Genomic DNA, 10,473 nt, shown 5'->3' on the forward strand with positions numbered 1-10,473 from the left:
AATTTAATAAAATTAGAAAGATGATGTCCATGCTAATAAATACATCTCACTAACCTGCAGGGTATAGTAACACCGAAATTCGGCGCCGTCAATTGGACAAAGTCCCGAAGCACCGACAGACAATAGACCATAGATAACAGTACTCCGTACAAACGAATCACAATGGGTATCACATACATATCAAACAAAATCCATACGCCATGCAAGTATCCCTCGCAGTAAACCGTATCACAGCTTCTTCCCCTCCCGCTCCTTCCCCTCATCCCGATATCCTTCCGCATACTCATCCCCATCCAGATCACCATCTCCAAATCCATCACCAAGCTCCTCCATATTCTTTTCACCCCCCTGCCCCAACACAAAAACCCTCCTCGCGCCCCCATCCGGCCTCTCATTCAAACTCGGCGCCCTAGGTCTCTGCGCACCCCTCACCCGGCCCCCAACAACTGGAATCTCGTGAAACGCCATGCGCACGATATACAGCACGATGTCGAAGATCAGGAGTGCGGTCCAGGGGAGAAGGGTTGTTAGACCTAAGATGAACTGTGCTCATTAGTAATGGAAACGGGCTGATTGGATTGAGTTGCGGAGAGGTGGGAATGGGGAGGGAAAGACGTACGAAGATTCGAGCGGCCCAGGTTTCGAGGTAAGTGAGATCTGGTGGGAGGATGGAGTACCAGGCCATTTTCTGCTATTCTGGTTCTAAGTTGAATTGGTGTGCGAGTATTGTGGCTGTGGATGTTTGTTGATAGCGTACTTCAGGTATGAAGTACGCCGCGGAGGTACGGAAGGAGTGACAGGTCGCAATGACAAGTGGCACAATAAGCGTGAGATGAGAGTCGCATGAAAAACCAATGGGCCATCGCACAGAGGAACCCTGTAAGTTGATGTTGTTACATGACAGACAGTACAGGAGCTGAGGCTGACAGTAAGGAACAAAGCGGAAAGGGGACAGCTCCGAGCTCCGCGGATCGCGATCCGCCTGGCCTAATTGGGTAATCGCTTCACTCATCTACTAAAGGGCACCCAGTCTGTTCTTTTATACATTCAGTACTAGTTTGAAGAGATTTAATGATCAAATAATTAGCGTAATTCGTCACCGTTCTCGTCCAATCTATATACTAGTATCCAAAGTTATATATCAAAACATATACACGAAGAATTGAAGAAAATACATCAACCCAGAAAAACCTGAGCCTCGATAAAAACAACAAAAGACTCAAAATCTACCTTGCCATCCGATATGCCTCATATGACATGAAACCAGGATCATCATCCTGCTCAACAGGTCCATAACCCCCGGTACGCCAGCGGTCTAACGCTGCAGGAGGCACCTCTGTCTGCGCAGGCACTTGTGCCTGGTCAAGCAATGACGTCTCACTCTCGTTGGTTGTCTGCTGGTACAAGCCTCGTCCCACGGGACCGCTGTCACCGCGAGATAATGGTGGACGGAAAACGGGATGGACGTGGCTGTAGGGGTCTGCTGGCAATGCGGACATGGACATGGAGAGTCCTGATGGGGCTGGCGAGGAGGCGCGCGATGAGCTGGGTGACCATTCGCCGCCTAACATACTGCGTGGGGTGTGTGATCGTTCTGTGATGAGATCCTCTGGACGACCGTAGATCCCGCCGCCAAACTCATCCCGAAATTCGGGGCGGTCCTTGAAGTACGAGAAGTCCAGCTGGTTCTCCGGAACGACTTCGAATGGGGCCGTGCCGGATGGATCCGACTTGCCAGGATGCGATGCGGACATCGGGTTCAAGGCAATGTCTGAGTACTCGCCCTCCGCCATGGAGTTGTGCAGGCGCCCGCGGTAGATCTTTTTCAGTGCATCAGCCGCACGAGCATGCACCATCGGAGTGATAAGAGGTTTGTACAAAGCCGGATGGCCGAATTTGCTGCTGAGACGCTCCGATGCCTTGCGACCAGATTTGCCGGCTGCTAGCGCTTCCGCATCGCTCAGATCTGCGCGGTTGTAGTACTTGGTGTCGGTGTCAAACTTCCTCATGCAATAGAACTTGAAGATCAGCACCAGAAACGGTAGCGGAACCACACAGTACACCATGGTCCATGTGCCTTTGACCTTGGTCACGAGCGCGATGATAATGTCCGACAGGATAGTCGCAAACACCATTCGGTTGAACAGGACACGCCAGAATTGGCCGCCAGATTCATTCTTGGTCACGAATACATACATCAGCAGGTACTTCTTCAGCATGGCATCCAACCCAAAGTACACGGCTGTGACTGGCAGTACAATGGGCTGCAGCGTCGCAAAACACAAAGCCACTGTTGCGTAATATAAGAAGTAGTTGTAATAACTAGCATAGTCAAACGATGGTGGCGCCGTCCGTTCGATCGCCTGTCTCGGCGTTTGCGACATGAACGTCCGGACAAACCAAATCCAGAACAGGCTAACGAGCTGCACCAGGTCAATGGCAGCCCCCAGGTTCCGCTGCAGCAGCCAGGACACCCAGAAGGGTGATACATTGCACAAGGCACTAATAACCTTGGAGTAAAGCTCACCCTCTTTGAGTGCTTGCCACACATTTTCATCGTGCTGGTTGGCGTCGATCACAGTAGAGACGAAAGTCCAGGCGGCCGAGAAGAGCGAGAATACGATCAAGTTATTGAAGACGAAGAACGCATACAGATGGTGAAGCACATGTCTCTCTCGGGAAGTCTTAGTCACGTCACCTGCTCGAATCGCCAAACGACGGAAGATGATAGGCAGAATCAAATAAACCAACGATGTGATAGCAGGAGATGCAATACCCTGCACCGCAGCCCAGACCTTGGGGTTGGCATTGAGTGAGGTTTGGAAGGCCGGCCAAACTAGACCCAGATTGTTCAGGTTGGATAAGAAGATTGCGATCATAGCGTTGGGCGCGATCCAAACGACCGTCAACGCTGTAACCCAAATGATGTTCATGAACCGTTTCCACATGCGTGCTGACTTGGACAAAGGCAGGTTCTCCCAGATGAGGTCGTGCGGCCGGGGAGCCAGACTGATGATAGTACCTTGTGGGTGCTTCTTGCGCGCTGTGTAGGCTACCGCATGTGCATGTTCGATCATGTCGAAACTGGCGAAACCAAACGGCATGGCATCCCGTTTATCGACGGAAGCGCGAACATGGCGGATTTCCTCCTCGAGACGTGTGATCTGATCAGTGAGGTAGTCAATGGCGTCCACCATCTTGTCAACTGTGTCACCGCGGTGGTTCCGGGGTGGACGCATGGTGGGCCGGTTTGGTGGCAGTTGATCAGGTCGCTTGAGGTACTTGGCCAATATAGACTCGAGTTTGCGGACGGTTTCATCGTGTTCCTTGATCAGCTTGGGAAGACCCTTGACGTTGCGGCCGACAGACGCTCGTGGCAGTGCAGCAGTGGGATTGACTTCATCCGTGAGACGCATAATGCCTTCTTCGGAGCGTGCAGTTTGGGGAATGTCGAGGATCATCAAAGTCCGTGCATGCAGACTACGTTGATAATCCGAACTCTGAAAATAATTTCTCCTCAGACGAACAATAGACTTGTAATTCCTCCACAGAAAGAACACAATGATAAAATTGAATGCCCACGCGCAAGCCACCTGACTCCACACGGCCATGGTACTGACATACATCGGCGTCATGACAGCAAAAGCCGAAAACCCCTGTTGAACGGCACCCTTGCTCTGTGTGAGATTGACCGGAATCATTATAGAACAGCCGATAATACTCATAAAGATGAAGATATTGCGGCACATCTTGGTGAATCGCAGGAAGATGGTGGCATCGAGACCAATGCACTCGATAAGTTCTGGTTCTTTGGTGCGCAGGACGGGCTTGAACCAGGCAAAAATGCCTTTGCCAATTGGAGGCGGGGAGTGCTTGTGGTCTGCATGCTTGGTTTTTGGTGCATAGACGACGGAATGACGGGGACGAAAGAGGGAGAAGAGCAGGGCGAGGAGGACGGCAGCGGCGACGGAAGTGACCAGGGAGGCAGACAGGGCGTTCAATTGAAACTATTGTTAATATGAGTTAGTATATATCTGCAAAACATTCAGCGAGAGAGCGTACGGCCGATGAAAACGGATTCTGAATGAGCTTGAGGAATTCGTCTGCGGGCGTCGTCTCGTCGCGGCCGAAAACGAGAGGATGCATAGCGGTGGCACGACCTCCGAAGAGGCGCACGAGGACAGAACGAGGGATTGATTATATGGTAGTAATAGAACGAGAGGCGTGGGGGAAACGAGAACGAAAGAAGACGAATAAAGAGAAAAGAGAAAAAGAAAAGAAAAAAGAAAAGAAAGAATGGATGACGAGGCAAAAAGACAATGTTCGGGTGGGCCCAGCGGAGGCGGTTGGACAGCGGCGTTAAACCATCTCCATAAACTCATATATGGCTATTGCTTGGAGTTTCAGACGGAAATTAATGATAAGATGATAGAATATAATGGGTTGGGATATGTACTTGTATAATAGAAATGTGCAGAGTGACAGTCTTCAATGCAGATTCTATGGAGTACATACAAATACTGCATCGGTCCCTACTGGCAGATCATCAGTCTTGGTAGTCTAGACCATCTGATCTGTTTATGCTTATCCAGACCCGTCTCTGATCTACACGTCTCAATATTTTCTTTTATTCTATAACAACAACTCTTATGTTTATATTGTATCCTATACCCCAGAGTGCTCTACTACAGAGAATGTACAGCCTTCACAGTGCACACTAAATGTAAAATCAGAGTTCAATCTGATTGGCCCTGCTTTGTACTATTTCTGTGGGCCAATGAAAACTCCTCGGTGGGTCGTAGTCTGGAACATTGCGAGACACGAAGGTGGGTTCCTGTATTTTATGTTCCATCATTACAGTTGCCCTTTTGGGACGGGAATTTCGACACATATGTACAGAGTACAGACTATGGAGTAGATATTGGTATGAAAATAAAGAGAATCCCGGTGTATAAATAGGAGACCGTGGTTGTGTTTAGCATATTGCTGCCTAGTGCAATCCATGACCTACTAATTTCGCACTATCTAACGCTACCTTGAGACTATCAGCTTTTCACGCATGACTCCCTACTGGTACTATCAACACCATGACTACTCGAGAAAAACCCGCAAATATGCGCCCTACTTCCCCCACAAACCCCTCTCTGGCTGTCCGCCCTGTACCCCGGACTCGCATTTCCAATGTCCGCTCATTCGATCCTCGTGCCGCGCCAGATATCACCACGACAGCCCGGCCACTCCGGGAAGTGCAGGCACAAGCCGATCCCGCTACTTATTATGACCAGACGCTCTACAATCCAATACTCGACCAAGGGATAGATTTGCTTCGCAAAATGGAGGAATGGGAGCAAGCCAGCTTTTGAGAAGACAAACACGTGGACCGAGATCCTACATGGGGCTATTACGCGTTCATGACAAGCTACTCAGGCTATGCCCTCAGAGCATACATCGAGCGATAGAGAATCTGATAAGGTGGTGCAGCGCGGCTTGCGATGCTATATCCTGCCTGCGTATGCGGACGAGGCGTTCCGCCGCTTCAAGCTAGATGTGATTGAGGACCAAGGTGCTCTGGATGGCCCATTAGTTACTGTATCCGGGAAGAATTCGGGGCTTTGATCCGTGGTTTCAATCTGTGTGATGACGAGGAAAGGTTCGTCCCTCCCGCTCGCAACGTGATCTGTCTAGTCCCCGACGAGGGTCACGAGGCCACGATCTCGATGCTCGTCAATTTTTCCTTTCCGGAGGATTCAATGGATAACCACATGGTATTTGGTGAGATGACTATCAAAGTCGTGGACATGTGGTGGCAGCGTTCTTCCGCGCACCCTGAATAGAGTTATTGAGGCGTGGGAGATTGCCCCATCGTTCGCTTGCCAGGCTCTATTCGATGCTCATGTAGGGTGGAAATAGCGGAGCAATGGAGAATGCCTATCCGATGAGGGTTTGTTTGTAATTGAGCACTGAAATTGGGCTACAACCACGGAACACGGGTATTTGTAGTGACCTCTAATGTTCGGGCTGTCTCTGCGCTGGGGAGGTTTGATGCGGATTTGCGATATTGTCATCACAAAAACAACCTGTAAAGCTGTTACAAGCTGATACAGTGTCAAGCTGAGCCGGGAATGGGTGAAAATTCCAGTGCTTCCATTTGAGGCTCAGGTGGAGCTATCTAGGCGAAGCTGTGCCTGGTTCAAGAACCAGCCAGTGCGAGAACCGGAAGGAAGATCAGCATTGTCATCATTCCAACGCCGTAACTTGAACAATGCACAAGATCGACATCCCCAACGTTTGGATTCCATTTCTCCAGAAGAACCACAATGATATCATATGGATCCGCAGCAGACGCGCAAATCTTGAAAAAGTCTTGTCACATCTTTCATATGGTATCCACATTTAGTTCTAGACGCCGTTTATTGTGGGGTATTGGGACGAATCTTGATATACTAGAGGTTGGAGACGTAAGATATCCAAACGACGCGGGTGACACTAACCTACCCTAGAGTAGCTGAAATGGTGGATTTGGACATTTTGTTTGAGTTCCCTTCAGATTGCGAATGTTATGAATATTAATTTCGACCCATCACTAGGGTAGATGGTATAGTCTTCCCAAGACCAATGTGATGAGCATAAAGACGAGTTGATCCGTGTTTGGGGAATTCCAGAACGAGGGTCTTGGTTTAAAAATGGAGTGAATTGGTGCCGTGTTTATCGTCAACTTCACTGCGTAGTGAACAGTCAGTTGCCTGCAGGATGAGCAGTACTTCCTATGGCTGTCTCCTCTTCACCTCCTCTTCCACTGTGCATCAAAACAAGTGCTTTTATACCAGATTGACAGAACAGCCATCTTTCCGATACGCCCATAGACTCAATCCGTGCTAAATTCGAGTTGACGTCCTGTTAAAAAAGACCCCCAAGCGCGCTGGGAAACGCGATGAACAGAATATTCTGAGCAAATAATGCAAGTAAATGACCGGGAACCAGGGCAAGGACTGGAGCCACGTTCTTGTTCTCAAGAGAACATCAAGACATTATAAATTTGGAGTCGATTCAAATATCAGCAGTGGAATTACAGACCCCCAAACGCAGACTAAGATCTCCATACACTACTACGACCTAGAATTTGGCCAAGGACTGGTCAACATCCGGACAGTGATAAGAGTGTTCATATATTTGAACCAACCAAATATTTATGACCATCAACACCTACGTGACAAGCTGAAGCATAGCTTGGCCAAGAAATGGAGGCCATTGACGCTTATTCCGGCATGCTGAGCCATATGATTGAGAATCCACATGACGACAAACGGCCGTTCTACATCCTATTGGAAATTTAAGGATTCCAATCCTTGACATGTTCGACGCCAATATAGCGGGATCAAGTGACTGTTAGACCCAACAAATATGATATGATATGTTTGTTCAATGAAGGTTATAGCTGGGCAGCTTTAAAAAACCAACTGCATCCCACCTCACTGCAGTAGCCCGATGAGCTGACTCGAAGCCCATGTCCTGCACGAGCACTACATCTGTGGATCTACTTCTTGAGACATTACTCCGTGCTCTAGGGTCAGATTTAGTGGAAATCCACGTGGCTGTCAGCGGAGACTTTGGGATTTGCTATGGGAAATATGATAACAACAGTATCACAATTCTACCAAGGACGATCTGTTCCTCAATCGGTATGGAATGCCTCGGTCCTCAAGAATTGCCACAGGGTGGGTAAAGAGAGCTGCAATGAGAACAACTATGTTGAGTATGTCACCGTTTCCCCGGTGATCTGAACATCTTGTTTGTAAATCGAGTTATTCGTCCATATTTTCATAGTGTTTTATTAATTAATGCCTGCTCATCGCTTTCAGTAATAATATACTGCAGTCATAAAGAGCACTCCTTCCCAGTTTCATGAGGATCAATATGACATGGTTCTGAAGACCAACACCAGGGATAAGGCCTTTTTATCCGGTCATACGAACGCGAGCACCATATTTGTTTACGCCATGCGTTGGGCTTCATCCTAACGACCTAGGATCAAGGGTTATACATGCCTATTCACAACCAAAGGCGAGAATAGCGCTTGCTGTACTCTACATCGTCCTTTGTTACGCTCATGACAAGAAATATGAGTTTGACAACAAAAGCACATTGATAATAGAACTGCTGGAAAACAGCCTGGTCTCATTTGGAACGTGTTTACACCACTGCAACCATCCAACCTTGAGCGAATATCTTTTCAGTATTTCAAGTCTCAGCTCAATTTGAGCTTGCTTCAGTCGATGGATAAGCGTTGATATTGGTTCACTCACTCATAGCAATGCATCTGCTGTGCGCTTCTTTTTTTTTTTTTTTTTTTTTTTTTTTTTTTTTTTTTTTTTTTTTTTTTTTTTTTTTTTTTTTTTTTTTTTTTTTTTTTTTTTTTTGCCTCGATTGTTTGGCACGATGGAAACGAGATTAATCGAGTCATAAGATATCATCGGTCATGTTTGAATCACATTTCACTGGGGAAATCAGTCGGAAGCCGCTACTATTGAGAGCAAAGCGTCGAATATTGCGAATAAGTGGCTACAGAAGCCTTTCGGTGTTAACGAGGGAGAACTAGCCAGGACTTAAGACGACGTTTATCATCCATTACCTTTCTCCCCGGAGTTTGTGTGATATCAATGAAAATGAGTTGCGCAAGTTTCTGCATTACGGATGTATTTGGTCTTGCTGAGGTGCCATTTGGGACTATCACTTCGTCAACTATATACCTGTATAGATACTCAAGCCAATATACAGGGGTGCCTTCATAAAGCTAGTGGTCGTACGAGTCCATTTACGGTAATTAAGTCGAAGGCGTGTCTGGGGTGCGGGGAAGGGGAAGAGAGATATGCGCGGAAACGGAGACGTAGTGGCCAAGTTTAGATGGAAGGGGTCTTTGGAGGTTGTTTGTAGGATTGGATTAATCGGGGCATTGTGTACATTGTACTCTGGATGTGGATGTAGAATAGGTGTACGAAAATAAATTGAGGATAACTACGAAAGCTTACTCCGCGCATTACGATGAGTTCGAATAATTGCCATAATTCATTATACACTGGAATACACGATCACTGAAATAGCCATCACTGGATACAGTCACCTAACTCCATGCCAACCCGATCTTTTCTCTCCCCAAATCCTCATACAAGTCATCAGTAGTTGTATGTCGTCATCATTCTTTTTTATGTACTAAGGCTCATTTTTTTTAAAAAAAAAAGTTTACAGCTGACCAGCAGCGTTGAAGTCATCAAGAGCCTCCTGGACACGCTTGCTCATGGTCTTCTCACCCTCACGAACCCACACGCGGGGGTCGAAGTACTTCTTGTTGGGCTTGTCAGCACCTTCGGGGTTACCGATGGGAGCCAAGAGGTAGTCCTTCTTGTTGAGGATGTAGTCACGGATACCGGTCAAGTAAGCGTACTGCATGTCAGTGTCAAGGTTGACCTTGACAACACCGTAGCCAATGGCCTCCTTGTACTCGTTCTTGGAGGAGCCAGAGCCACCGTGGAAGACAAAGAAGACGGGCTTGGTCTTCTGGGAGCCAACCTTCTCCTGGACGTACTTCTGGTGACGCGAGAGGAGCTCGGGGTGAAGCTTGACGTTGCCGGGCTTGTAGACACCGTGGACATTACCGAAACCAGCGGCAATGGAGAAGTAAGGGGAGACGGCAACAAGAGCATTGTGGATGGCGAGGATGTCCTCGGGCTGAGTGTAGAGAGAGTTGTTGTCAACGTCCTCGTTGTTGACACCGTCCTCCTCACCACCGGTGATACCGATTTCCTGGTCTCATTAGCATCATCATCACTTTGTAATACTGGGAGAGGAAGCTTACCATCTCGAGCCACTGCTTCATGGGAGCAGCACGCTTAAGATAGGCGGCGGTGGTCTGGATGTTGTAGTCGACAGGCTCCTCGGACAAGTCAATCATGTGAGAAGAATAGAGGGGCTCGCCGTGGAGCTTGAAGTAGGCCTCATCAGCATCGAGGAGACCGTCCAACCAAGGGAGGAGCTTCTTGGCGCAGTGGTCAGTGTGGAGGACGACGGGGATACCATAGGCGGGAGCGATGCTGCGGATGTAGTGGGCAGCGGCGATACCACCAGCGATGGAGGCGTTCTGGCCGTCGTTGGAGACACCCTTACCGGCGAAGTAAGCGGCACCACCGTTGGAGATCTGGAGGACAATGGGGGACTTGGCGTCACGGGCAGCCTCGAGGGTCGAGACAACGACCGAGGAAGAAGTGACGTTCACAGCAGGAATAGCAAAGTTCTTCTCCTGAGCGTACTCGAAGAGGTGGAGAACGTCATCACCAGTGATGACACCAGACTTGCGGGAGAGCTGAAGGGCACCCATTTTGTATGTGTAGAGAGTAGAGTAGAGTATGTGAAGTGATGTGAAATAGAAAAAGATGTATGGGAAGAAGTTGAAGAAAGGTGAAGGGAAAGAGCGGGAGACGG

At 48.4% G+C, this 10,473-nt stretch overlaps 3 protein-coding genes across 3 annotated transcripts; all 3 read right to left on the bottom strand.

Annotated features, from left to right (window-relative positions):
• Window positions 1–24: 24 nt before the first annotated feature.
• EURHEDRAFT_413051 (uncharacterized protein) lies at window positions 25–927 on the bottom strand. Its single transcript, XM_040782077.1, has 2 exons — window positions 620–927; window positions 25–543 (listed from the first exon to the last, which is right to left on the bottom strand). The coding sequence occupies exons 1-2, from the start codon at window positions 683–685 to the stop codon at window positions 229–231; spliced, it is 381 nt and encodes a 126-aa protein (XP_040638378.1). The 5' UTR covers window positions 686–927; the 3' UTR covers window positions 25–228.
• A 108-nt stretch (window positions 928–1,035) lies between these two features.
• On the bottom strand, window positions 1,036–4,640 carry EURHEDRAFT_531314 (putative DUF221 domain protein). The gene is made up of 2 exons (XM_040787185.1): window positions 4,063–4,640; window positions 1,036–4,007 (listed from the first exon to the last, which is right to left on the bottom strand). Exons 1-2 carry the CDS (start codon window positions 4,144–4,146, stop codon window positions 1,227–1,229), a joined length of 2,865 nt encoding a protein of 954 aa, XP_040638379.1. The 5' UTR covers window positions 4,147–4,640; the 3' UTR covers window positions 1,036–1,226.
• Window positions 4,641–9,237: 4,597 nt separating this feature from the next.
• Window positions 9,238–10,369, bottom strand: EURHEDRAFT_403235 (fructose-bisphosphate aldolase FBA1; the record flags this gene model as incomplete). The annotated part of the gene is made up of 2 exons (XM_040780203.1): window positions 9,238–9,798; window positions 9,851–10,369. The coding sequence occupies 2 exons, from the start codon at window positions 10,367–10,369 to the stop codon at window positions 9,238–9,240; spliced, it is 1,080 nt and encodes a 359-aa protein (XP_040638380.1).
• Between the last annotated feature and the right edge of the window lie 104 nt (window positions 10,370–10,473).

This window comes from Aspergillus ruber, assembly GCF_000600275.1.
Source record: "Aspergillus ruber CBS 135680 unplaced genomic scaffold scaffold00015, whole genome shotgun sequence".
In the NCBI taxonomy this organism is placed as follows: domain Eukaryota; kingdom Fungi; phylum Ascomycota; class Eurotiomycetes; order Eurotiales; family Aspergillaceae; genus Aspergillus; species Aspergillus ruber.

Coding starts and splice junctions, on each gene's coding strand:
- EURHEDRAFT_413051 (XM_040782077.1), bottom strand. CDS start 685: ATGGCCTGGTACTCCATCCTCCCACCAGATCTCACTTACCTCGAAACC. Junction 544..619: donor CCTGGGCCGCTCGAATCTTC/GTACGTCTTTCC, acceptor TAATGAGCACAG/TTCATCTTAGGTCTAACAAC.
- EURHEDRAFT_531314 (XM_040787185.1), bottom strand. CDS start 4,146: ATGCATCCTCTCGTTTTCGGCCGCGACGAGACGACGCCCGCAGACGAA. Junction 4,008..4,062: donor AGAATCCGTTTTCATCGGCC/GTACGCTCTCTC, acceptor TATTAACAATAG/TTTCAATTGAACGCCCTGTC.